Raw genomic sequence first — 24,292 nt, 5'->3', positions numbered from 1 at the left:
CCTGTCAACATTGTATCAACATTGTATTAACACATATTATTAGAACAGCACGGTAACTTCCTGAGGTGCTTCTGTTATTGTTTGTAACTTGCGACAGCTGGCATCTACTATACTGATATTTGATACACAATGTTCAAAAGGGTCAACGCAGTGTTGTTCAGGCTAGTGTAGAGATAACTGATAGAGTGAGCTGGGTGCTTCTCATAACAGTGGTACGCTGCTGTCATTGGTATTCAGTCTGTCAAAACAACACTGGGCAGAGTTGACTGAATAGTTGCTAACTACTAAATTAAATGCCAACTATTATGGTGTAAATCTACGACTCAGTCTGAGTAACTTCTTAAAGAAAAAAAGTGAACAATATCTGACTCCAGTTGCTTATTTCTTTTTTAAATAGAATTGGTGTCTTTATATCTTTATGAAAGTAAACTTAATACAATATAGAAATAGACACTTGCGGACATCAGTTTGGCTTTAGGAAACTTTGATCAGCATTTCATACCTTTTTCTGACATGTCACAGACCAAATTAAAAAAAAAAAACAAGAAGTTTTACCAAACTTGGACCGCCCGGCGACAAAGATGACCCCTGTGACCTTGTAAATGAGGTCAAGGTCACCAAATGCGAACTTGACCTGTGTCTTATTATAGTACACCTGTGTACCAAATATGGTGAGGCTACATCAATATTTTATCGAGTTATCGCGCGGAAACCAAAGTGTTACAGACAAACAAGCAAGCAAGACCATGCAGCTGAAAACAATACCTTCCGGAAAACGCCGTTTTGCCGGGCGGTAAAAAACTTGACAGAGACAAGGAAAGTAATTTATAGCACAGTGTTTAGCAGCCTATTTAAATAAAAGGTTGTATTTTGAAATATATTTAACTAGTATTGAGAATGGTGGAAATTCAGTGGTATTAGTGCAGACTGCCATATTTCTGTAATCATAACATCCCTGTTTGCTATCACAAAACCGTTCCTTGAATCTGTACAATCATCTCTTCATTCATCCCTTTCGTATTTTCTTTTTTTGCACTTCTCACATGATTTCCTTCAGCCTTTCCTCTTCATTACTCTTCGGCACTTTTAAAGGAAAAAAACACCTGGTAAAATCCATCAAGCAATGCCAAGGCATTCTTCAGAATCAAAAAAAGAAGAACAGAAAGTTCTCCAACAGATGGTCAGGCGGCTCTGATCTCAACATGATGGAGTAGGTCTGGGATTATTTGAAGAGAAAGAAGCAAGTGAGATAGCCTGAAGCCGCAGAACAACTATGTTAAGTTCTCCAAGATCCTCGGAACAACTGCCCTGACAACTACCTTGAAAAAGCATGTGAAAGTATACTGAGAACAGCTGTCATTGAAAAGAAAAATGGTGGTGACACCAAATATTGACTGAGTTTGTGTGAAGAAAATCGAAAAGTAAAAACTATTCATGGAATTACTTTTGAAAGTGTCATTTTAATTTGAGCGACTAAGCTTTTGTACACTACTGCATAGCAACTGAACTAAATACTCTAGTATTTGTTATACGGCTGAAAACAAAACATAATAACAATAAATACTGTCTTAATTATTCAGTTGTTTGATGTTGGAAAATGTTTATCAGTGGTTCCCAAAGCTCAAAGTGGCATCCTCACGTCTTTTGTCCACAATCTAAAGATTCTCAGTTTGCTACAATACAGGAACAAAGGATTCAGAAAATATTCTAACAGCTCAAAGCTGGAGTCTTTGGATTTTAAGTTTTCTCCCATTAAATGGGATATTCAAGTAGCAAAAACTCATTAAAATACTTTTCTTGAACTCTGCTGACATGAACAAAACACTGACCAAGACAAGACGTCACTCTTAAACTCTGTGTTCACAGTGTGTGATAACAGAGAAATCATCAGCAAAATGTTTCATTCAAATACGTTTGTAGAAAGACAGTATTTGCACAAAGGTCACACACACACCCAGATGCATCGCTGCTAAGCTGAATTTGCAAAAAAAAAAAAAAAACACAGAGCAGCCAAGGAGCTGAAGAATCCTGAGCCAAACTCCATTCACAAACAATGAAGGTTTTTCTTGCAACACACCAGAGCACGCAACACGACACATTTCCCACAGAAACTAAGGTGTCTGTGTGTGTGTAACACATCTGTCTATGTGTGTGCAACAGAAAATGACAGGCTCTAATTTGCATGCCTCCATCTCTTCCTGTGTCGGCATACCTGTGTGTGAGAAGGTTACACAACAAAAAGTTGCTGTATGGACTTTGCTGTGTGAATCATGTCATCTTCTCTCACTGCAAACACCTTTCACCTTATATCCTTCAATTCCACCAACTACATCATATGGCTTCATGAAAACAGAACGTTCTGAACAAAGTTTTGGTACTTTCTCTGGTCAGAATAGAGTAAACTCCTATTGCACAAAAGCTTGTCGCAGTTTAAATGTTCTCAAAAGGTCCTGTGTTCATGGACAGTTGTGATACTCAGCCTGATACAAAGGACAGAAAATAGCTTGGAAGCATTTGGCACTTGCTATTTTGGACTTCATATCTTTTTTTTTTCTTTTTTTTTTTTAGTTTTCATGTCTGATAGCTCACCATCTGCTCTGTGCTCTCTGGCTCTACAACTCCAGAAATGAATAAGCAAAGACGAAATCTGTTCAGATGAGTATTTTTGTCAGCATAGTTGCAGAATTGTGTACATCTGTTCCACTGATGTCCCTCCCACATCGTGTATATATATATTCTCTATCAAACCAATGCTCTCCGTTGTTTGTGCTTGTTTCTGACTGACCTGAGAATAGAAATTGGCCATCGTGGTGGTTTCTATGTCCTTCTTTCCTAATATTTCCATTTTGACTGGAGCTGAAGGGAACTTGGATGAGAAGTAGTCCAGGAAGTCCGGTAGGTAGTTGGCTTCCCCGTGGATAATTCCCATGACGTAATGAGAGGCCTGGAAAACACAATCAGGACGGCACTTTAGATACAGCTGATGTTATTTTTTTTTTTTTAATATATATTAGGACTGTAAACAGCTTTATAGGTATAATGTAAACACTGTTATTGTAGATTAATTATGGCATAAAACAGGAGCAGAGCTGAGGCTAGTAATCGAGTCTTCCAGCAGCAGGTGCTTTGCTGCAGCTGCACTGAACACAACACTCACAGATCAATCAGATCAATATGTATGCTGCACCTGGGATGAGTCCTCACTGAACGCCAAGGTGACAAACTCCTGGGCGAATCTCTGCCTCTGGTCCACCGAGAGGGAGGAGAGCTGGGAGGTGTAGGCGTGAGCCACAAGGGCCCCTCCATTAGGCTGGTTCTCTATGTGAATGTAGGGGGCAAACTCCAGGCCCGCCATGCCAGGATAGGTGCACTGAGGGTGGTGTTTGGCTGGGGAAGGCGTATTGGTGGAGGATGATGCAGAGTTGACAGAGTTGTGGAGAGATGAGTTAAAGAGGGATTTAGAGGCAAGAGTTGGGGAAGAGGACAGGAGATGAGTTTTGTTGTTAGAGTAAACTGGAAGAGGGGACTTAAACGGAGACAGGGAGGAGTTGTTAGTTAATTCAGAGGCGGAGGAAGAGTTGGAGGAAGAAGCGGAACCAGGGAGGAGAAGCAGGCCGGCACAAATGGTTTGGCAAGAGCGGTGGTACATCTTCACTCGCTTGTGCTTCTCCCCCTCTTTGTGTTTCTTCTTCTTTTTCTTCTTCACTTTTTTGATTTGCAGCTCCTCTAAGTTGATCTTGGCTTTCTCTTTTTCATCTGGACAAAGTGGCAGAGAGGGAGAGGGGGGTGAAACATTTTATTACAGGAGAAGGCATTCTTAAAACATCAACACAAAGTATGAAAAAATGGAATTTTGAAAAGGCTCCAAGGCAGCTTTGTAAGAATCTATCAAGGCTGTTTTCTGAAGTGTGATGGATCAACAAACCAAAACATTTCTCCGTCACCTCTAGGCAGTGAGAAAAGGTTTTTTCACTGACTCTCAGTAAATGAGATCCTCTTACAATGACGACAGCTCAGAAAAATTAAATAAGGTGAACAAAATGAGGAAAACTGGAAAGAAGGTGGAGATTACACTCTCCAGTATGATAAACACGATAAGGAAAAGCAACAATGATGAGAATACAAACTTCCTCCTTGGTTTATGTTGAGTTGTAATAATCATATTAACCAGATACCTGCTAAATTCCCCTTTTAACAATAAAAAAAATGAAAATAATGAGCACAAACTATTTTAAGCAAGTGCAGACAGATGACTCATAGCTTTTCCCAGATGGTGTGCATCTCCTGCGGTGTATACAAAATATAAATTGAAGAGCTCTGAAATGAAATCCCTCGAGAAAAGCAGATATGACTAAGCCAGGAAACACGCTTTCCAGTGGCATATCTGGAAAGAGATAATGCTGTACACGGACGTCCATCTCTTTAACGCCTCAGGAAGGACAAAGTGGAACATGCAAAATTATGCACAGTGCTACTGTATGTATTTGTCTGTGAGTGTGTGCATGTCAGAGCATGGCAATTTGCAAACACGTCAGGTTCATTGTAGCCCAGTTGTTGTGTAAACAAGAGGACAAGCAGACATTTACTGTATATTGGTGGACACACGTGAGTCGTGCTGATAGAGGTGTTGCTGCCTCAGCATAATTCAAGCATCAGCTCACACACAAAAACACGGCTCTAGTCTAACTTGTACCCCACACACGTTCAATGCCAGATAAGGCAGGAACGAGACAGAATGAAAAACAGCAGAGAGAGAGAATATTGAAGAGAGCAACAGACAGAGAGAGAGAGGAGGTATTTGCAGTACAATGCCCAAGCTACTAATCCAAAAGCTCTTTAACCCATAAGTCACCCCTCCCCCAATTCTCTCGACACACATGTACACACATACGTTTATTCCCAAACGACAACCTTCATCAACCCTCAGAACAGCCTGATACATTAGCGACACTGATCAATTAGTTGGAGATGGTGATAAGATTTGGAATTAACTGACTAAAAGTATTTAATTTCACTGTATCATGCTAATGAACTGCAAATGCAAACATTAAGATGTGTCAAATAAACAAATAAACAAATTCCCCTTTTTTGTATTACAATAATAACAATATTCTACATACCTACAAGCAATGCCCAAATCAAGGTGGGTTTTTTTGTCTCTGATCAGTCATTAAATACTTAGTGTCTTTTAGTATCAGTTATTGGTTAATGTGGCATATAGTCCTGATGTACAGACCAAGCAGAGCTAGTGAGCAATACCCAGTTTTTGGGATTGACAGCATCAATGAAATTTTTGCATTCCCAGTTTCAAAACTTGTCAGGATTGCAAAACTCCAGAGGGGTGAACTACAAAGCAAGTTTGACATAGCTTGGCTTTCTTTGAGTTGGCTGGTTCGACATATCTTAAGCTCTATAGATGGCGGCTATCACGCTGGTGGTTATCAGCTTTCTGTTCACGTTTTCCTCGTCAGGCTCTCTGGTGCACCCTTCAATAAAGGCAGGCATTTGATTCATCATTTGACTTTTCTTCCACACAAAATGGGCCGATCGCATGCTGCCTCGTTCTGTTAAGAAGAATGGGGATTTTATAATGGTGAGCTAAGAGGGATGTAACATTTTACTGCCGCAAAAAGCACTGTTGTTGCAAATGGTGGTGGAAAAGTGCTTATCGTCAAGTTAATTTATTTTATCGCTCAGCACAGTCTTAATGCATCTGCTTGGATCCATGATGACGGCTGCACATTAGAGCTCTTCACAATTAAACTTCATTCATTTAAACATGATCCTCAAGAAGCCCATTTAGGCCTGACACTGTCCCACAATGAAGGATACGTGGAAATCACTTTAATTTTTGGTCAAATCCAAGTAAAATTAATGATACTGATTGAATATGCCCTGGGGTAAATACTAATAGACCAATCAATCTCATAACATGCGTTCTATTATCTGCAATACTAGCAGAGTAAAACAGACTTGGTAGCAAATCAGGAAAAAGCTTAAAAACATATTTATGCATCTTTGAATCAACCACAGGATGCTTGTAGGTTCCTCTGGCAAAGCAACACGTTCAGTTTGCCTGTCGTAACTGCTCTGCTTCATTCAGTGGGTTTACTAAGCCACAGCTAAACAGGTTTGCAGATATAACATAGTCCCTCAGGAAAAGAACTGATGAAAGGCTGGAGCTTACAGCCGATTTACAACTCTGAACATGACCCTTCCAGAGCAGGTTAGCTCTGCAGCACAAGTTACCATGGTGATGTAGCAAGTTAAAAGAGAGCCACCTTACTAACACTGAAAACTGTGGCTTCAGGCTCAACATACCTCGCTAATCTATTAATCCTGCTTCTTTTTTTTTTTTTTTCATTTTACCCTCTGCCATCCCTAAGCCAATCCCAAATGTTTTCTTCTTTTTTCCTTTTCCTCAAGTCATGCGTTGCCGCACAGTGGAGAAGCCCGACACTGCCATTGGCAGAGCAGCTCGAAAACAAATTTCATTGTATATGAAAGTGTGCAATGACAATAAAAAAATGATTCTGATTCATAGTACACCCTTCAGGTTGAGCAACTGTAAACAACAACGACAAGCTCCAAAGGCATCCTACACGCTCACTGAAAATGGCAGGTTTTGCTGAAGACTTAAACCATGCAAATCGGGTGGCCTGCTTGGTTCGTCCAGTGGCCACTTTAATGACAGTGCTCACCTCCCTGTGTGCAAATGTTTCACCAAAACAATCCCCCATCACTATTCTGCAGGGGGGCCATTGCTGCAATCTGGGATTAGCACCCCCAAGATGGGAGTGATCAATTGACAGGAATACAAACAAGCCAGAGGGTTTTCCACCCATATAGCAGGAAAAGAAAAAGAAGGTGAAGCCAGACTGTCTATGTGAGACTGGAGCTACATGTTGTATAGCAGAGCAAACAACACAAGTTCTAGGCTTACAAAATTGTTTGTGATGCTTGCAGTAGCAAACCAAGGAATAGACATGCGTCAATCAATTACTGTTACACTTTTTTTAAAACCAAGTAAGCCATTAAAAATTATTTCTTATTTCCACTGACAGGCTAGCAATGACAAGCATTTTTAAACTGGATTACATATGGGCATTTTCTTGGCAAGTGGCCGTTTTACAAGCAGGATAAATAACCTCAAAGTCTGAGCATTCCATGATTGTAATAGATGATATCAGGGCAAAGATTTGCTCAACACAAAGCGGAGCTACCCTCTTCTTTGTGTCAATCAGTACTGAGCCTCCTGTGTAATTTATCACAGTCATGGAACATATAACCTGTTGGGTATAATCCCTCAGACTTTTATGCTGCGCTACATGCACTCTGTCAGACAAGCCAAGCTGAAACTCAAACATACTGGCAAGTGTTTGCCCCAGTATGTGAGACCTCTGTCCTAAATTTAAAGTGGTCTGAATCTGTTGCTAAAATAAGATAAGATTAAATTTTATACTTATTGCCTAGAGTACAACAAAATGCAGTAATTATATAGTGCGGCTTGTTAGGAAGCTGGGGTCAGAGCGGGGCCACAGCACATCGTCCCTGAAGTAAATAGGGTTAAATGAGTAGGCCAAAGCCTTAACCGCTGAGCCACCACTACCTCTGCTAAGCCACTACTACCTAATTGTACATTTCCAGAAAGATTCTTGCTCGACTTAAAATAAAACATCTCATTGCAGCTCTCCAAAAGAACAATCATTGAATGCATAAGTCTTAGCTGTTCTTTCATCTCAGCCCAGAATCCAGCTGATCACCTAATTGCCATCATTACACAGTTTGTCCATTTGAAAACCCCAAAAAGTTTCATTTTCAGCTGTAAAATTTCCCACTACATTAATGTGCTTATTCATGCTGTGAATTTAACAAAAATGATGCAAAATATTGTTATCAGAATTTGTGTTGCTGTCAGGCCTTTAAAATCCAGTGTCAGTCAGGCTCTGTGGTGTTTATCACTGCAGAATGCCATATTACATCACAGTCAAATTATGTTTTCCTGCCAGAATCCACAACAAATATTAACATTTGACTGAATCTGAATCTAATTAGTGCTTGACTCAATTTGATTCTGCAAAAATCTAATTGATTCAGTAATTATAGTGAAGGATCCCTGACAGTAAATTCCCACCTATTTACCTCTGACAATAGCTCTAAATCACACCTCAGAAGAATACACAATATTCTATGTCCACATTTAAAAGACATTATTTAAATGTGGACAGCTTGGAACGTCTCTGCTCTACTTGTACACACACAAACACATCTGTAAAGAGTGGACGGTCTGGACGGTCATGATCAGTTTAAGGTCAGATAAATTCCCTACTGAATGGCGCACACCCACACTCGTCAAAACAAACAGTCTCAGTGATAGTAAAGCAGCCTTGGTGTCAGAATGGTCGTTTGCTGTTTATTGATTTCCTATACATGTTTCCACTGGCTGCCCCTCTCTCTGTCGTCCTTTTCAATTGTAAACTTAACACTCTCTCACTGATTAAATTTCGAACTTTGCCTCCCTGTGTGTGTCACTCCCAACATTTACAAATAATACTCTCTGATTAAATGCCACACTCACCATTACGGAAAACTATCTCTCTGGTGGGAAGACTCCCTCCTCATTTCTCTCAGCAAACAATCTCACCATCAAATTCAGTGTGCCTCTATTATGGTAAACACACATGATTAAAGACCAAACTCTCTCACAGGATGACAGCAGGATTAACACACATTGACACATTCTCTCATTCTCTCTTAAGTCCTGTCTTTTTCTAAATCTATGCTCATAATGAGAAGATGAACCAAGACTGCGAGGGCGCATGTCTGTTTTAAACAAAGTAAGAAGATTGAAACAGTGCACCAAATGACCCCTCTGTCATTTTTATCTGCAGCTACTGGTCATGGCATGTGGCTAAAGTGCTATTAAGTCCTTGAAATGTCACAGGGCGGTCATGACATACCAGCATGAAACAGTCGCAGTCTGGCTGGAGCATTTGAACAAAATCTATCAATAAAAGCAAATCTGGCATCCGTGCATTTGTCACTGAATGATGTGTGTGTCAGTCTGAAAAAGTCTTAAAAAGAAAACAGCCGCTGTTGACAAATGGCTGAGCTCAGATTACCCACGCAGAAGTAGGCGGAGATTACAGTCACAAAGCTCTGCAAATAATTCACTACTGTCTAAAAGGTTAACAATAAAAGTCCCTGCTGCATTCATAAAATGTGCACACAGTAGAACTGGACGGCTACAGCAGCACGCTGACTGGCTTTTCATGCATCTACCTGCACTTGCGTAGACTGAATGTTGGCTGTCGTGCAGACAGTAGTTACAGTATTTATGTTTTATATGCTAAGGATGAAACTAATAGTTGTTTTCACCTTGTGTTTGTACGTACGTGTATATATTCTCCATTTTCATATATTATTCATTTACTAAATCAAATGCAAGCAATTTTTGAGAAAAACATCTTTAAAACCTAGATTTTAAACTTCTTTCCTTGATGAATAATTTAACCCTCTGACACACCTGTGGGTGGTAGAGCGGGTCGTCCAATGATCGAAGGGTCGGCGGTTCGATCGCCGCTCTCGCCTAGTCATGTGGTGCTTTGTCCTTGGGCAAGACACTTTACCCGCCTTGCCTCCAGTGCTGCTCTCACACTGGTGTATGAATGTGTGTGAATGTTGGTGGTGGTCGGAGGGGCCGTAGGTGTGGATTGGCAGCCACGCTTCCGTCGGTCTACCCCAGGGCAGCTGTGGCTACAAACGTAGCTTACCACCACCAGAGTGAGAATGTGTGAGTGAATGAATAGTGGGTCCATTGTGAAGCGCTTTTAGTGGCCAAATAAGCGCTATATAAATCTAATCCATTATTAGGGGCGGCATGGCTCAGTGGATAAAAGCGCTATACCAGTGTCTCACCAGTGTGAGAGCAGCACTGGAGGCAAGGCGGGTAAAGTGTCTTGCCCAAGGACACAACAGCACTATAAAAGCGCTATATAAATACAACCATTTACACCCCAAAACCTGACGGCAGCTTAAAACGGCAAATTTTTCTTTTTAAAAACATCAAAATTAGAGCATTTATCACAGCAATAAACTGCAAAACAGGATGAACTGTTGAACTAATCGTGTGTAATCGTCAGTTTTGTTGGGGAAAACAACAAAATCCAACTGACAGTAGCTGATAGATCAATATAACTTTTCCTTAATCTGCACTTAATTTAAAAAAAGGTAATGCTCAAACATACATTTTGGTAAGAATCACGCTACAAACTCTTTGCTGTCCTAAAGGGAGACCAACAGCTGAAAGAAAGAAGACTGAAGACAAAGACACAAGAAGACAAGAGAAACACAAAGAAGCAGACAGACAGCAAGACTGGAAAGACAGGGAAAGAGAAAGGCTGGCACTAGAAACATGGGTAGTCCACGCTATTCTCTCAGCTTCTCCTGTTACAATCATTGCGACCAGATTCAAAATCAGCGTGCACAGAGTCAGAAGGTCAGACTAAATAAACCATAAGCACCACTTTTTCCATGTGAGGAACAGCACAGTGCAAACTAGTCACCCTAATACCAGGAATCAAGTTCTCAAAGGAAAAAAAAAATAGTTACAGCAACTGGCACACTAACAGAGTTTCACACCACCACATAGATACCATGCTATATTGGGCTTTTTATGGCTACTGCAGTGTTGTGTTTTGTGTACGCTGTGTACAGTGCCTTACAAACATAATGATGATTTACTGTACAGCACCCTGTGGAAGTGGGTCATGTTTGGTTACCTTAGCAGCAGCTTTCTAATGTGCCTCCACTGAGATAAAATACATGCCGAGGTGCAATAGGGTGCACTTACATATGCAAAAACACAATTTAGGACTAAGTGCAGCTCAGTGTGGAATGTGTGATGTGCTTCTAACATGAGATGCCTCCAGTTTTTGATGTGTACTACAGCTAGTTTGTTAGTGAAACACTACAGAACATCTACATTAGGAGCATTATCAGGAGATCATTTTATATTTTCCAATTTTAAGAAACTAAATTCATTAATATTAGTTGCAACATTCTACCAACACCCTTTTAATTACAATACTGTACTGCTTTGTATATATTAATGTCCTTAAATGTTTCTAACTTGTGCTGAGCTGCTTTAATGTGCTACTTTTGTCAATCACCAGTTTAACAAACAGTGGAAATATTTTCTTCACCCCTACTAAACTCACTCAGTGTTCATGTTGGAGTGGTTTCACAAACCTTTAATCGGCTGCTTGACTTCTCCGTTCTCCCTCTTGATCTCGTTCATCACTTTGTGCTTCTTCTTCTCCTTTTCTCGCTCTCGTTCTTTGACCTTCTTCTTCTCCCTCTCCTCTCTCTCTCTCTCCTTTGCCTTGTCCTTGATGGAGTGTTCTGTGGAAGCAGAGAGGAAGCTTTCAGGTCCCGCTGGTAGAAACACACTGACATGAGAGCTCAGATCAACACACTTGCAAAAACGCGTGTACGATTTTGAGCACACTTCATTCACTTTGATTGGCTTCTTTAACCTCTTAACTCCACTCTTGCCAGGTACTTCACCTCAGCTACCCCCTTCTTGTTGATTTTCACAAAACGGTTGTGTTTTTTTGTCTGCTGCAGAAAATGTCATCTCTCCAACAAGCTTTTACTTTTACATTGTTTTAGCACTGTAATGACCTTTAATTTCCTTTAAGGCTGCACCAGGTACTCTGCAACTTCACCCATAACCTTAAAGCTACATTTCATTAAGACACGTGTCACGTTTTCCCCCCTAAACTTACTGCTCTCTCATGTTCTGCCTCTATAACAGGCAAAACGCTCTGGTCTTTAAACTCTTAAAATCCTTCCTTGCTTGCTTTTCAGCTCTTTTATTTCCTTTTCTAGCACTTCTCTGTCTGACAGAAACATTTGAGTGTTCGGAGAGGATTACAGATTGAGGAATTGGAGCACACTCTAATGCAACACTCACTGCAAATCGCTGTGGATGAGAGCACCAGTTTAAAATGTAAATATCACACCATCACACACCTCTTCAGTTGCCGGAGTGTTTCCTGAAAGCCAAGGCATGTCCAAGTATGTGTACACCGATACATAAATCAAAACCTCTCGCCTCCATCTGAGCTAAGAAACCCTCCCGTTTCTTAAAACAACTTTCATTTTATCAAATCTTTTATTAGTCGCCACCTTTGATGCTTATTTCCTTTCATTTTCACACAAAGAAAAAAGAATCTTATTTTTTCTTCCATAGTAGCTGCTTTGCAGTTTCTTTCTCTCTTTTCCTTTCCAAAAAACTTTTATCTTTGAACTCGGTCAGATCCGTCTTTAAAAAGGAAGCTGTTCGCTCTCCTGTGGACGTGGGGAGTGGGAAAGTGAGCACAGTGTGACTGGACTCGCTGTTTGCAGGATCAAAGAGGAAAATGCTTTGAAAGTAAAAAAGGCTTAAAGGAGCTGAAGGAGAATTAGAGGTACATTGATACACTTTTGCAATGATAATATTCAAATAAATACCTCTGAATTTTGAATTTTAGTCCATATTTCTACTCTGTTACTTAACATGCATGTAGTTGTGTCCCTCATACCTGGCTGTTAATAGCAGGAATGCCAAGAGTGTTAACAAACAGTTTCAAAAACTATGCAAAGTAAATGCTACAAAATTACTAGACACGTATGCTGCCTGACAGAAAAGAACTCGGCACGTTTCAAAACATCAATTTAGCTCCACAGGAAGCAGTCTACAAAGGAGGGTTTACTCAGATCTGCTGCCAGATTTATAAAAACCTGTCAGGCCAAGCAAGAGCGGTAACATTCATAAATCTTAAATTTAGAGGCAATGGACGATAAATTAGCCCAGGTGGCTGACCTGGCCCTAAACGCTGGAGCACATGCTGACTTAGTACAGCTTGAGAGGAGGGTGTTCCCCTTAAAATAAAACAGAAATTTTCTTTTGATCATCATGAGAACCACAAGGATAAAAACCGGGTTATGCAATGACTGCAGTTTGAGGGGCTATTCTGAGGCTTGTAGGGACGGGTCACAAGTTCAAACTGTTGAATCATTAAAATGTAAAGTTGATATTGTTAGGTCAGAAGTGCAGAAAACTGGAAGTTTTAAAGAATCAGAAATGAATGGGATCCATTTTTTCCTTCACTTTGTTTTCTGACTATCTTGCGGCAGCCAGTTTTGAAGGGGAACACAGCAGGTGGTTTTCAGTTTGGATGATCAAAGGAGAGATAACACTTTGAAAGATAGAGGGCTAGAGGTAGGCAGTTTGTAAACTTCATCTGCACAACTACTGGCTGGTATCTAACTTTTTAGAGCTGTGAGAAGGAGAATCAAAAATTCTGAAAATCAAAGGGGTATCCACATTTGATGTTTGTTTGTTTTTTAAATGCAAATTTCAAACTGAAAACCAAGTTTTTCCAATTATTTGCCTTTGAAATTAACTTTATTATATGCTCGAACTTGTAACCCGGGGCAGCACTGCAGTGTTAAACACTGCTGCTCTGCCAGGTTTGTCAGGAATATAAGACGAGCAGCTTGTCCAAGGTGTTCCCTGCCTCTCGCCAAAAGCATACTGGGATATCCTCCAGCACCCTGTGGCCCTCAACCAGATAACCTCAACAATAAAATGTCTGACAGAATCGCAGTAAAGTTAGAAACCTCAATGTTAATCATGCAAAGGTTTCAAAGCCTTTCATATGATTTACATAACAGCTATTAAATCCATTTCTTTGTTCTCAGTATCTGAATAGTTACCGACTGTTTCTTTCAATCTCTTCCATCTTTCCACGGAATTCTCTTCTGTAGATAATTATGCAAATTTTGTGTTTGTGGGAGAATCTGAAGGCTTCACAGATGAGACGCAGGGAGCTCACCACTGTGAACATCACAGTTTGAGAAGCAATTTCATGTGAAAAAGTGCTGGACACTAACAAGCGCATAATTTTAGCAGTAAACTGACATACTGTGGCAACCCGTGGAAAACTGGGATGAATGGAAAGTAAAAGACATTCAGGGCCTTGTACATGTTTAAGGGGATATAAGCTGAAACAGATCAATGTGAAACATCCTGTAATGGAAATTCTGCTTCTACCGTCAGTCTGCATTTTACATCTCAGCATATATGTGTTAAATTGAGGCTGACGGGAACGGAAAGACACACACCATCTGTGAAGCTAGCCATATAATCGAGGGACAACCAAAAAGTCAAAAAATATTTTCACATCGATTTGGATCCATGCAGTTGGACACACAGTAGGGCTTCAGGTACTCCCACATTTCAGGAAAATCCTGCTACTCCAGATGGTCAGTCCACCCCTGCTGGTGTGGCAAATCCAAGCTTCGCCAAGCCAAATGATTTAGCAGGAAGATTCATACAATCTTTGTCACCCTAGTGCACAATACTACACCAGCAGACTTAAGCATCTTGTAATTTTTGGGAGAGAACAAATAACCGAGGCAAGTTAATTGGGTGCTGATGGCATTTAGGCTTCATTTTCTTCTTAATGTAATCGACCACAGATGTGCAGTCCCATGGTACATTTACATCGACACAAATAAACCAATTATGTGGTTCATGAAAGCGCTCTTACTTTTAACATCATCATAGCAGCACAAATAACAGTTGAATGCTGCAACCACAAACACAACAACAAACAAATACCACTAGTGGTATTATTCTCTCTTAAAACTTGTAGCATTAGTGTTAATCTGTGAGTTAAGTGACACGTAGATCAAAACATCATGCGTGCAAAAACCAAGGAGTCTACATAAAAAGAGGTATTTCAACATCTGTGAGTATTCCTGCTATGTTTGTTTAGACTGCAGTTCAATTTAAATGTGAGATAATTCTTTTAATGCATGTATTTGGAGCCCTGCCCTTGGATATAATTACAATATCAGACTGTATGTAAATAACCTGGTGTCAACAACAGGTCACACAGCAGAATTAACAACTACATCCTAAACACAAGCTTAATCTGCTTTACACTTAATCATATTTTTGAAAAATGGTTCTCTCCCTTTTTAAATTTTCCTCGTTTTGGTACACTTGTTCGTTGCACTGACTCCCGTCTCCTATTTCAGTACCAAATGTAACGGGCAGTCACTGCTCCCTGGCTCTTGCCTTCAGCCTCGCTCCATCAGCAACCCCGCCACTAATAATATTACTGTGATGATGTGATACTCTTTGGATCCCTGTAGGAAAATTCTTTCCCTGCAGGAAGGTCAGAGCACAATTCGGCTTAAGAGCAGCCCCCCTGAAGTTGACAGAGACTCAGTCCCTGGCTCAAGGACATTTTCCAGCACTAGATCTCAAACTTGTGTCCTTCTGTAGAACAGCAATCTGTCAATTTGTCAGTTTTAATCCTTGAAACATTTTATTCAGGATTAATGTGCTTTTTTTGTACTCCACACTCATGTACTTCTCTTTCTTCACATTCGAAGCTACTCAATATAATTACAGTCTCCTACTGCTGGCCATTGAGCAGTGCACTAAAGCAATTAGAGGTCCAGCGCTACACTCAAGAGTGCCTCGGTGAAACTATTGCAGCAGTGGCATTAGTTATCATTAGTTATGGCTGCATCTACATTTTGCCAGTCAGGTCCTGTGATGAAAATGCTGCAGTCTAAATAATAGCACAGCAGAAGTGTTTTGAAAATATTCTGAAGAACCGTACATACAGCATATAACACTTCAAAGTGTACTAAAATCAAAAGCTGCACTAATTGACTAATAGTGTAATGATTGCCATGAGAAAATGTATCAATTACCAAACTAAAAAAATAATTCAACACATTTTTAACACAGACAACATGCTGTTCTTGTGTAATGAGTAACACCAGCATTTATCTGTTCTTGAACAAAGCACTGCCTGGCACCCATCTACTTGACCAAAATAAAAGTGACAAACAACACAGCCTGTTTACAAGACTGTGTTTCCTGATAGTGTTTTAGGGCTACAGGCCAAAAACACATCTAGTTCTGGTATCCTAATTGACTGTGGTGGCTGTTCAGACTATGCCATGACCTCTTAAACTACCCAACTGGAAAAAAGTGACATCATGCATTCACATACACTCCGCATGTGCACACCCGGTCCTTTCACTGATGTCTAAACAATAACACACAAACAACATGAACACACTGGTAAGCACAAATGTATGCAAGGATTTTGAGATACTGCTTTGGTGTAGAGCTCCAATTGGCAACTATATAAACTGTCGATTAATCTGTTGATTGTATTCTCGATTAATCATTTAGTTGTTCGGCCAATAAAACCTCAAAAAATAGTGATGTTTCCCAAGGCCTGAGATGATATTCTCAAATGTTTGTTTCATCTATAATCTTAAGGAATTCAGTTTACTGTCATAGACGAGGAAAGAAATCAGGAAATATTGATATTTAGGAGGCTGAAATCAGATAATTTCAACACTACTTTGCTGTGAAGATGATAAAGTGCAGAGAAAAAAAAATACGGCAAATAAATTAAACACATTTGGTTCACTAGTGAGGCAATTATGATGGATAAATTAGTGACCTCATGCTTGCGATCCATTAAGTCTATAAAACACAGTAATTACAACACAGGAACATGAATATTTTTGGTGGTAAACTAAATTAACCTTGAGGTGGTTGCATCTATACAGTATTTTGTGCTTGTGCATCTGTTGCTGCTAATATACTCTAATTGGATAAGATAATGAGAAGCAGGACTTCAAGCAAAAAAACAGTCAGTGTGAAAAAGAAAAGTAATGATTATGGTCCACATGGCTGGCGAAGAATACTTCATTAATCACTCATTATTTAATGCAATAATGAAATAAATGCTTTCATTATCAATATATGTCGCACATCAGTAAACTGGGAAACCAAAAGACATTTAGTTCATATTGACACTGTAAATCCTTAAATTTCAGTAACTGGATCCAGCGTATCAATGTATGTTTGTCACGTTTGCTTGATCAGTGGTGAGTGGTGGTAAGTATTTAATGAATTAATCATTTCAGCACTGGTTCCTAACTGCATTACCAGCTGTGCTTCATGTGCAATTTAAACAGGTTTATCACTGCGAAAGATGCAAAATGCACAAAGCACTTGTTTGTTTTTGTGATGTGTGCGTGTACAACAGAATGCCTATTTGTACCTGTAATGTGTGTTTCCTTGGCTTATGAAAAATCTTATGTAAAAATGGCATGAAACAAAGAACTGTGAATTATCAATGACAAATCAGCATTCTCCCCACCAATAATAAATCATTATCACTTTGACATTTCATTGAAAAAACGCATTTCTTTCAAAAATAAGGACATTTGTAAGTGACCCCAAACTCATGAACAGGACTGAAAATAGGTAAAAGAGAACTTGTAGTTATCAGTGAGAAATTAACGCTCTCTCCACCAATAATAAACCCATATAACACTGTGCTAAAAACACAAAAGTAAAAACACTTTGGACAGCAAACCTATATAAGAACACTGTTGGTAATAAAGTAGATGACTTTTAAAAAGTATCTATTGTACAATAGCCCTAACTGCACAACAAGTCAAGTTTGGTGTGCAATTTAAAAATGATGCATTTGCATGTTTTAGTGATGACCTGATGTCTGATCTACTTGTACCTGTAATCTTTGTTATTAAGGTCTGTAAAAATGAGCCAGAAATCTTATTTTAAACCACACGAGAACAGCGAGTTGAATCTGTATTTTTGAAACCACTGTGATCTAAATTAACGTTTATGCGGTTGGTTGATTGAATACAGCATCGTCAACGAGCCGCGGAGCTCCGTTTTCCCATACAGCCTGGGGTTACAGAGGGGGGCGTGGTGCTCGACCAAAACAACACTTACCCTATAATGGCGGGCGGCTGTCATGTTGTTATGACAGCAGCGTGTAGTTTTAATCGCTTTAAAATAAAGAAAATAACTACACATACAGGGACAGCACAGAATTATGTGCAAATCACCTGAATTACTTACGCTGGTTTTACAGAGCGTACCTTGGTTTTGTAAAATATCCTGCTGCTTTGATGTTGTCTGAATTAAACAGATTTTTACATTCAGGCGGTGCGACGTAACGACGTAACAATTCCGCCGCAGCACGAGAGTAGCTGGTTACGACCGAACTGCCAGGTCGCGCGACTGCTGCCCCGTTCTTGTGGAGCTCGAGGGTTCACGAGCGGGTGAAACAAGCGACGGACACTGGCAGCCATGTCCCCCTCGAGAAACATCCACCGAACAGGGGCCCAAACTCGATGTAAACTGCTCCCCGGTGGAGTAATAACGACTAAAATAACGCTAGAGTGTTTTACCGGAGATAAGTCACGGTTAAGGAGCGAATTTTGAACAGTTGCTCGTCCGAAAAGGAGAGAAATTAGACGGCACATGTTCGTTTCCCAAGCGGCTGAATCTACCACGAGTCAAGTAGCTATAAAAGGGCAGAAGTCTAGTTTAGCTTTAATAAACACAACTCAAAGTTTTGACTAACATTTAAAGACAGATAAACACCACAACACCCTACCTTTGGGTGGCAACATGACCTCTCCATTTTCTCTCTTCACCGCAGAAACGTTGTTTAACCTACGGATATCGTTGTTGTTGCTGCTAGCGTTACTCCCGGGTCCCGAGGTCAACAACAGTTTATGTTTCTTTTTCTCCTCCCCGCCTCCTTTCCCCTTCTCCCTCTCCTTCTCTCGCTGTTTATCTTTGCTTGGTTTCTTGGGTTTGGAGGAAGAAGGCGCTTTGTGGAGGAAGAAATCGCTCTGTTTGAAGACTTTGTGCGGCTGGGATCCACCGGTAGCAGGCACCGGGGGGTTGGTGCTGCCGCCGCTCGTCTTAACCGGGCTAAAGCTCCACAAACCCGCGTTGCTGCTGCCATAACTCTGCTGCTTCGTGGGCTGCTGCTGCTGCTGGAGTTTCTCTTTGCCGCTACCGTTGCCTCCTACTCCTCCTTCCCTGCTGAGTTTCTTGGGTTTAACGCTCGTCTCCTCGACTCGGACCTTCTTGGGCGGCGGCGGCTGGTTGAAATCTCGGGAAGCCTGGGAGCGGTTATCCGGCGTTGCCTTCGCCTCGGTCGGTTTGCCGTGCGCGCTTTTCACGGAGGCTGGAGCAGCAGCAGCAGCAGCTCCGGGGAGGTGAACAGAGCCCTGCGAGTCAGCCATCTTGAGGCTTCTCTCTCTATTTACTCTCTTCCCCAACGGCCGCCGCTGCTGCTGTTTTTTTTTTTTCCTGAGCGCGACGTGCGTGCAGGCAGTGGAGGGGCGGGGCCGAGCGGTGATTGACAGGCAGACAGCGAGAAGGCGGGACTAAGGCTTGACTGACAGGTAAGGAGGGGAACTGGGGGCAGGGCTTTACACGTCATAACATCCAGGGCTGCTACTGCTACTAATGATTGGTTTTTCTATCAATTAATCGATCCATTAACTATTTTGCCGATTAATTGATTAATCTAAACATCTACATGTCTTTCCATATAAAGATATATGACCATTTAACTCAAATTTGTTAGGAAAAATGCATAAACAGCACCAAATTCCTAAGCTTCTGCAATTTTTTATTTACTTTTATTAATATTTTAACTAACTTTTTAGCTGCATTAACAAAAAGAAAGATAGTTTGTTCAGAATTCAGCTGGCACTCGTTAGTTTTTCTTGAATAATCTATTCACTGTTTTATCAATTATTCTAAACTTTCCTCCACTCAAAGAAAAATGAACATTTAATTCAACCTTGCATTATTTTGTCAGCAACACACCACTACACTTGCGCAATCACATTTGTACCATCCTAGAAATATTTTTAAAATATGGCATATTTTAACTGTTAACGGTACAGACCATTTTACAGGGATTAAAGCTACTTGAACAAAAATCAAATCTATCAGTTGACTCTAGATGATTCAGAACTCAGCTGGCACAAACGATTATTAATCCATCCACTATTTTACCAATTGAGTAATCTAAAAGCTAGTTTTCTTCCACAAAAAAAAGTTGAATTACAAGTTTCTGAAAATATAACCAAATTCACTGTAAAGCGGTTGCTTTTAGCATAAGCGTATGGTGATTTAGTGTGTTAAAAATATAAATGAATTTGAAAAAGCTACTTTATTAGTATTAATAATTAGAAGAAGCTGATTTCTAAATGCATTTTTAGTTTTGTGTGTGTGAGGTTACTAAAATTGAAGTGATTTTGATTTACCTGTAGCATTTTTTTCTGTTAGCTTGGGTTTGTCTGTGAATGTGTGTGGTATTTTTTAATTACCTTTTATGTCAGTATTGTGTTATTACTGTGTTGTCACTGTGATTATTATGTTTATCATCGTGTTGTTGTTGGTTGTTACTAAGTTATTTTGTTTCAGTGATTTTGTCGCCAAAGGCACATGGGAAAAGTAGCTATTTTTGTACTTTCATTAAATATAAAAGCAAAAAAATCTGCATTCATGAAGTGTTTTTCGATGAAATGCGTTTTACTTAGTGCTCACTCACACTTTCTCTGGTTTAATTCCGATCTGGATCTGACAGCTGTTTGGTTTGACAGCTGTTGGCACTAAAGGACGCCTGCAGTGCAGCTGGAGATGCGCTGGAGCTGCATTAATCCAACATGCTGAGAGGTGCTGCACAGACTAGACTTCCCTCCGGTCCTCGTCCTCCCCGCTGCTGCTGCTTCTTTCCAGGCTGTACAAGTCAACAGGAGTGGCCTGATTTTTTTGGCAGAGACTCCACAGTGGCCACAACTGACTGACAGAACAGGCAGGGAAAGCGTAACGTGCAGATGGTGGCGGGCTGTGATTGTCGAAATGCAAATGTTCCCATTAAAGGGATAAACTTTCCCTCTTTATCTAATCTTCACAACTGCATGAGCTTATCACTCTCACTCTGACAGACACACAACACGTCATTATACAGCGTCGTGGATCCTCCAGCGCTGTTTACACTTTGATTTACTGAGATGAAAACATTTTCTTCAATCAGACAGGCGCGGCTCTTACCACAAGCCCCGTCAGTGTGTGACAGCCAAGCATGAACGCTAAACATGATTAGCAGCTACAAGAGGCGGATTGCAAAGTTACAACTGGCCATCAACATTGTGACAAGATTACTGCATGATGCAAGCCCGAAATGAAATCTGATGTCTGCATGTGTGTGAGCAGAAACAGCCAAAGAGTGTGCCTACTTTCTAGTTTGTGACTAATAGATCTAATTTTCATTTAGCTGAACACATTTTATATCACAGCCTTTAAAATAGAGCTGACACAGTTTGAGTGTCTTCAGACGGCCGTGCTGCTGCTGCTCACACACACTCAGCAGCACTGACTGGCTATATTTATAAGCCATTACATAACATGTTAAACTGCTCGTTGGGGAAAACTGAGGTGACCCAGTTAAGACAGCAACCTGGCTTAATTTATATTAGTCAGAGAAAGAGAGACTGGGACAGACTGTACATTCATATTGTGTTACTGTGCTACTGAGAGCAGAAGTCTAGCAGACGACCAGCTGGGAGCAATAAAAAGGAGGGAAAGTTAGAAAACATGCATTATGCTGTCATGTAAACAGTATTTTCTACATTTTGTTCACTGTAGTACTGAAAAAGACCAAGGATGCACTATGGCAGGGGTGTTAAACATGCGGCCCGTGGGCCAAAAGAGGCCCCCCAGAGGGTCCAATCCGGCCCACTGGACGACTTTGTGAAGTGTAAAAATTACAGAGAAGACATTAACTGCAAATTGTAAATTTGTAAATCTGTAAATTTAAAATAATTTCTAGATCATGACAACTTGTTTTGATCATTAAGTAAAATACTAGATTGCTCATTGTTCTTTTGTCTCATTTTTGAAATATTTTGTCCTGTTTTTTGTCTGACTTTTGTCATTTGTTTCATGTTTTTGTTGTTTTCCCTTTTTGTCTCGCTTGTGTTTTTTGTCTTATTTTTGTCATTTTGTGTTCACTTCATGCATTGTTTGTCTCATTTTTGTCGTTTTGTTTTTTCGTCTCCCTTGTGTCGTTTGTCCATTTTTTTTATCACTGTCTGGTTTTTGTAATATTTTGTCGTTTTCATTGTTTTTTGTCTGTTTATTTCGTTCTTTTGTTGTTGTGATCATAAAGTAAAATACTATATCCTTCAGTTTCAGATACCTGTGACTAAATGTTTTGTACCTTTGTAGATACTCTGTGATCTGTAGGTTTTATTGTGTAAATGATAAACTGAGGCATAATTTTGTTTTGGCTGTTCATGATGTTTTGTGTAAAAAAAGACAATTCCTTAAATGTGAACATTTTCAGAACATGAAATTTGCAATTATTTTCCCCATGTGCTTTCCACCTTTTTTTTCAAAGTACACAACAGATTTTCTTCAAAGAATTAAATGATGATTTCCTACGAGAGCAGACTAATTATCCAACAATTAATGCTCTTGCGGTCTTAATTAGAAGCAAAGGTAAGCATGGAGTCTCACTGAATGACTACAAGGGGACATGAACGTGGATTAATAGGAGGTGCTTTTCTGCATGAATGTGATCTAAGAAAAACACACAAAAAAGGTAATCTGCTCTGCTGCACATGACAAGTTGGATTGACCATGTTTGTGTAATTAATCTGAAATGAGCCTTGACTACACGTGAGCACCAGCGAATAATTACAGTGCTGCTGTTTCCTGCTGTGCTTCTCTAAGTGTGCAAAAGGAATACAAATGCAAAACCCTGAAGGTCTCCGTGGAAGACAGCCAGCCACTGTGTGTTTATACCCCCCGCTGGGATTAATTGTCATATTAGTGCGTGTGTGTCGACTACAGTCGTCTCTGCAGATCCTCCAGGTGTGAGAGGATTCCTGCTGTGACACCCCCCTCCCTCACCCTCATACAAACTCAGAGATATGCAATTCACACCAACGAGAAGTTCATTTGGAAGTCAGATTCAGCTGACATCATCATAGATTACAATTCAGCGGGAGATGCAATAAAATCACCTTATTTATCAAAGCTTCAGACAAGAGTCGAAGTGATTTACTAACCACTGCTTGGCTGGTCTGTATTATAAATTAAAGGATGCATATCGTGTCCCTTTCAACAAATTAATTAACCCTCCTGTTGTCTCCATTTGTCAGCCCCCAAAAATATTGCTTCCTTGTCTGAACAAAATCCAAAAATTCAGCAAAAGAAATCCTCAAATTTACGAAAATTTGCGAAACCTTCAGAAAGAAAATTCCAGCTCAACAGCTCTTGGTTCCTTGGTTTTTACTGGCTTGTAAAGCTCAGAGACTATCCAGTTGCAGGGAAGCTTTATCTTTATAGCTGAATAGCCTTTATTCTTTATTCACAGGATAACCCCTTGAGATGAATCATCTCGTTTTCGAGGGGGTCCTAATCATTAAACAAAATAATAAGACAGAGACAGTACATGCATTGCACAGTACAGACTGTAACAAATGAAAAACAAATAAAGTTTTAAATTTACCCAACTCACAAGCAGACACCTACCACATACAACATACACACCATGCATATACACATTCACACACCCACACAAACTCCCATGGGGCAATTAACTCGCCTCAAAAATTAACAGAAAATAGTAATAATGATACACTTTACACCTCCAAGACTGAAAGAAACACAAACTAGAAAAGCACTCAGAGAGCACAGCACTCCACCAAGGCTGTTCATTCCTCCATATGGTATTGAAGAAATGCAGCATTTGTTTATTAGTCATTGATGATCAGAAATCATGGTAACATAGAATGTGTCCATTTAATATAGATGTGCCCACAAACAAAATGACGTTGCGCCGAGCTCAGGCGTGTTATGCATGTGTACGTTATGTACGGATACTGAATCGTGTGACTTATTATTTGTAGCAGGCAGCAGGAATTGATGGGACTCAGAAACACCCCCACAATTTAATCAATTGTTCCTTGTATCGTTTTTGACAGACGAGTCCTGATTAGGGCTGCAACTAATAACGCTTCGACTAATCGTCTGAGCACGATACGTCATCAAAAGCGGAAGTGAGTGCGCAATGCAAAAGTAATCACCATCTGACCGGAGCGCGGAACACAGACGGACATCGGCGCTGCATCGCGCATATATTATGTATGCACGATGCAGCGCGGACATCCGCAATCTATCGTAAACACGGATGTCAGCGTTTACTATACAGCTGTATCTAAACGCGGACATCAGCGCTGCATCGTGCATACATAATATATGCACGATGCAGCGCTGACGTCCGTCCGTGTTCCGCGCTCCGGTCGGACGCTGATTTCTGTTGCATTGCGTGCTCACTTCCACTTTTGA

General features: G+C 40.3%; 1 protein-coding gene and 1 long non-coding RNA gene across 3 annotated transcripts in view; one reads left to right on the top strand and one right to left on the bottom strand.

The window, feature by feature from the left end:
• The window catches only part of LOC110962733 (lysine-specific demethylase RSBN1L-like), a 41,256-nt gene extending 21,952 nt beyond the window's left edge, over positions 1–19,304 (bottom strand). The window contains exons 1-4 of the mRNA XM_022210747.2: positions 18,525–19,304; positions 11,251–11,403; positions 3,188–3,756; positions 2,786–2,944 (exon numbers count right to left, since the gene is read on the bottom strand). Of these exons, the coding sequence (XP_022066439.2) occupies positions 2,786–2,944; positions 3,188–3,756; positions 11,251–11,403; positions 18,525–19,164 (1,521 nt within the window). The 5' untranslated portion in view covers positions 19,165–19,304. The remainder of the gene's footprint in view (positions 1–2,785; positions 2,945–3,187; positions 3,757–11,250; positions 11,404–18,524) is intronic.
• Positions 19,222–22,221, top strand: LOC127533933 (uncharacterized). Of its 2 annotated transcripts, none has more exons than XR_007941825.1 (2): positions 19,222–19,326; positions 20,539–22,221. It is a non-coding gene; the product is annotated as an uncharacterized LOC127533933 (long non-coding RNA). The 2 variants fall into 2 exon arrangements; XR_007941826.1 differs by having other exon boundaries at positions 20,523–22,221.
• The last annotated feature ends 2,071 nt before the right edge of the window (positions 22,222–24,292 follow it).

This window comes from Acanthochromis polyacanthus, chromosome 1, assembly GCF_021347895.1.
Source record: "Acanthochromis polyacanthus isolate Apoly-LR-REF ecotype Palm Island chromosome 1, KAUST_Apoly_ChrSc, whole genome shotgun sequence".
Classification (NCBI taxonomy): domain Eukaryota; kingdom Metazoa; phylum Chordata; class Actinopteri; family Pomacentridae; genus Acanthochromis; species Acanthochromis polyacanthus.
The sequence above is the reverse complement of the archived record's forward strand: the minus strand, read 5'-3'. Positions and strand labels throughout refer to the sequence as shown.